At 38.5% G+C, this 2,769-nt stretch overlaps 1 protein-coding gene across 1 annotated transcript; it reads left to right on the forward strand.

Moving 5' to 3' along the window:
• Positions 1-514: 514 nt before the first annotated feature.
• LOC130862616 (disintegrin and metalloproteinase domain-containing protein 25-like) lies at positions 515-1,870 on the forward strand. Its single transcript, XM_057752330.1, has one exon. The coding sequence runs from the start codon at positions 515-517 to the stop codon at positions 1,868-1,870; it is 1,356 nt and encodes a 451-aa protein (XP_057608313.1).
• The last annotated feature ends 899 nt before the right edge of the window (positions 1,871-2,769 follow it).

The raw sequence follows: 2,769 nt of genomic DNA on the forward strand, positions 1-2,769 counted from the left end.
CATGTTTTAAAATATTGAAGGGCAAAGCCAAAGCAATGTATTAAGTCACACCTTGGCCAAATGCTGATCTATATTTGGCCATGTCTTACTTTTTTTCTTCTATCCTGATGTAGTCATGGTTTACTCATGCATATTTTTGTTTTTTTGTTCCTCTTTCCTTTAATGCTGCTGTTCTAATGGACTGAAGCTGCCAGAGGACAGATCATTACAAGTCCGTGCTGTAGACAACCACGGTAAAAGGTGAACTCAAAAAGCAGAGCCTCTTTCCAACACTTCGTTGCTCTCATGACAACTTTGCTTGAGACACTGGTACATGTGAAGATCACTTTCCTGTGGGTTTGGTTTCAACATGGCTCTTCCTATCTTTATGGACACTATCTTGGCATTTTGAACAAACAGCAGTCCACCAGAAGTGGTGATACCCTTGAGGGTCACTGATACTAGCCAAGACACTAGGCCTCCAAGATGGCTGTCTTATAGCCTGTATATTGAGGGTCAGAGACACATTATCTCCATGAAGTCCAAGAGGAACTTCGTATCCAAACATCTTTCTGTGTTCCCCTACACTGACCAAGGTGCTCTTCTTGAAGACCAGCCTTTTGTGCAGAATGACTGCTATTATCATGGCTATATTGATGCAGATCCAGAATCCATGGTGGCTGTTACCACCTGCTTTGGGGGCCTTCTAGGATCACTGCAAATAAATGGCACAGCTTATAAAATAAAGCCCAAGAACTTTTTTTCCACATTTGAACATCTGATTTACAAGATGGACAGTAGAGAGACAGAATCATTTCCCATGGGATGTGGCTTAACAGAAGAAGAAATTGCACAGCAACTAAAAGTTCAAGGTGATGCTTTCACATTGAGGCAGAGCAGCAGTCCTGGCTGGTGGACCAGTGGACTTACAGTGGAATTTACAATAGTGGTAGACAATCATCAATTTGTTTATCGGGACAGGAACGTTTCACAAGTGCATGAGGATGTAATCACTGTTCTAAACGTAATAAATGTCTATTTTTCTCCATTGGAAGTTGTGATTGTTTTAATGGCCCTTGAGATATGGAATAAAGAAAATCTTATAGATGTGGAAACAAAATTGGCACCTCTTCTAAGAAGATTTTGCACCTGGAAGAAACAGAACCTTGATCATCGTGTCCGTCATGACGTTGGGCATCTTTTAGTAAATTACCCATATGGCATATCAACTGGCATGGTCTATGTTGGCGGTGTTTGTCACTCTGATTTTAAGTGTGGCATTGAGATTTTCAGGGGTCCGACAGTGACTAGCTTTGCCCAGACAGTGTCACATGAGTTGGGCCATAATTTGGGTATGCTCCACGATGAAAGTAAAGATACATGTACATGTGGTAGAAAATCCTGTATAATGTATCCAATGAAAGGTGACGACGTGACATTTAGCAACTGCAGTTTTGATAGATATTTTCAAACAACTTACACAAAGGCCTGTTTGCATGCTTCCCCAAATAAACAGGATATCGTCGTGTTGACGAGATACGGAAATGGTGTGGTTGAAAATGGAGAGGAGTGTGACTGTGGAACTCTCCAGTTGTGTTTAAAAGATCCATGTTGCCAAGATAACTGTGCCCTGAAACCCAATGCTGACTGTGCTAGAGGGCTTTGTTGTAAAAATTGTCAGTTCATGTCATCAGGCACAGTTTGTAGAGCAAAACGCAATGAATGTGACCTTCTGGAGTGGTGCTATGGAAATTCAAGTAAATGTCCTGAAGATGTGTACGTGTCTAATGGTAGGCCCTGCCCTGACGGTGGGCACTGCTATGGGAAGAAATGTATGAACAGTACAAGAGAATGTGACAGTAGCTTCAAGACCTACACAAACTCTAGTTAGACAAAGTCCAAGCATGGAAGAAGGGAGGTGGAAATGACATACACTCCTTGCAAAGAAGACAGTGTCAATTAATAGCTTGTGGGAGATAGAAAGTCAAATTTCTTTAATGAAGTGACTCTGGTAAAATAAATCATACTCCAGGACTGGCCCCAAGCTCAGGAGGTATCAACCTACACAAATTGAACTCAGTGATCTTCATTTTGTTTTGTTTCGAAAAAATATGATGTTTTACATATGTTGTATTAGAGGATTTAGGAGGAGTTTAGGGTGAAGAATATATAAATTTTTCACAGAACAGAAATGTGTTTTTAAAAGAGAACAAAATGGTGCAAAGCTAAGAGAAAGCTCTCTGTCAAAAATACTGGGACTTTAAATGCAGTGTTTTAAGATTAAATATATTGGTCCAATTATACACATGCATATATATAAATACACACACACTTCTGATTCTTTTGTTTTAAAGTCTATTTTGTCAGAATTTAATATATCCACGTCTTTTTATTTATAAGTTACATTTAATTGTAATTGTTTTCCTCTCCCTCTGTTCTCAGGTGGCGGCCCTCCAATGGTGAGGTGTGATTCTTAGAGGCAAATCAAAGATGTATTCTGATTCTAATCCAAACTATTATTCTGAGTCTTTTCTACTGGAAAATAGAGATCATTAACATTGAGAATTAGTTTTGAGAAATGTTTCTTAATTCTTGTTATTTTATTGCTTTGGTCATATTTTTGAAGTTATTTTGCATAACTGTTCTGTGATCATTTATTGCTGGTGTTGGTAGTCTTCCCATTAAATTGAAATATTTCTGCTAAGATCCCCTGTAGAGTTGTTTTGGTGGACATAAATTCGTTAATTTGTTTTTTTATGAAACATTTTTCTATCTCTTTTGATTATGAGA

This window comes from Chionomys nivalis, chromosome 20 (genome assembly GCF_950005125.1).
Source record: "Chionomys nivalis chromosome 20, mChiNiv1.1, whole genome shotgun sequence".
NCBI classification, from domain to species: domain Eukaryota; kingdom Metazoa; phylum Chordata; class Mammalia; order Rodentia; family Cricetidae; genus Chionomys; species Chionomys nivalis.

Coding starts and splice junctions, on each gene's coding strand:
- LOC130862616 (XM_057752330.1), top strand. CDS start 515: ATGAAGTCCAAGAGGAACTTCGTATCCAAACATCTTTCTGTGTTCCCC.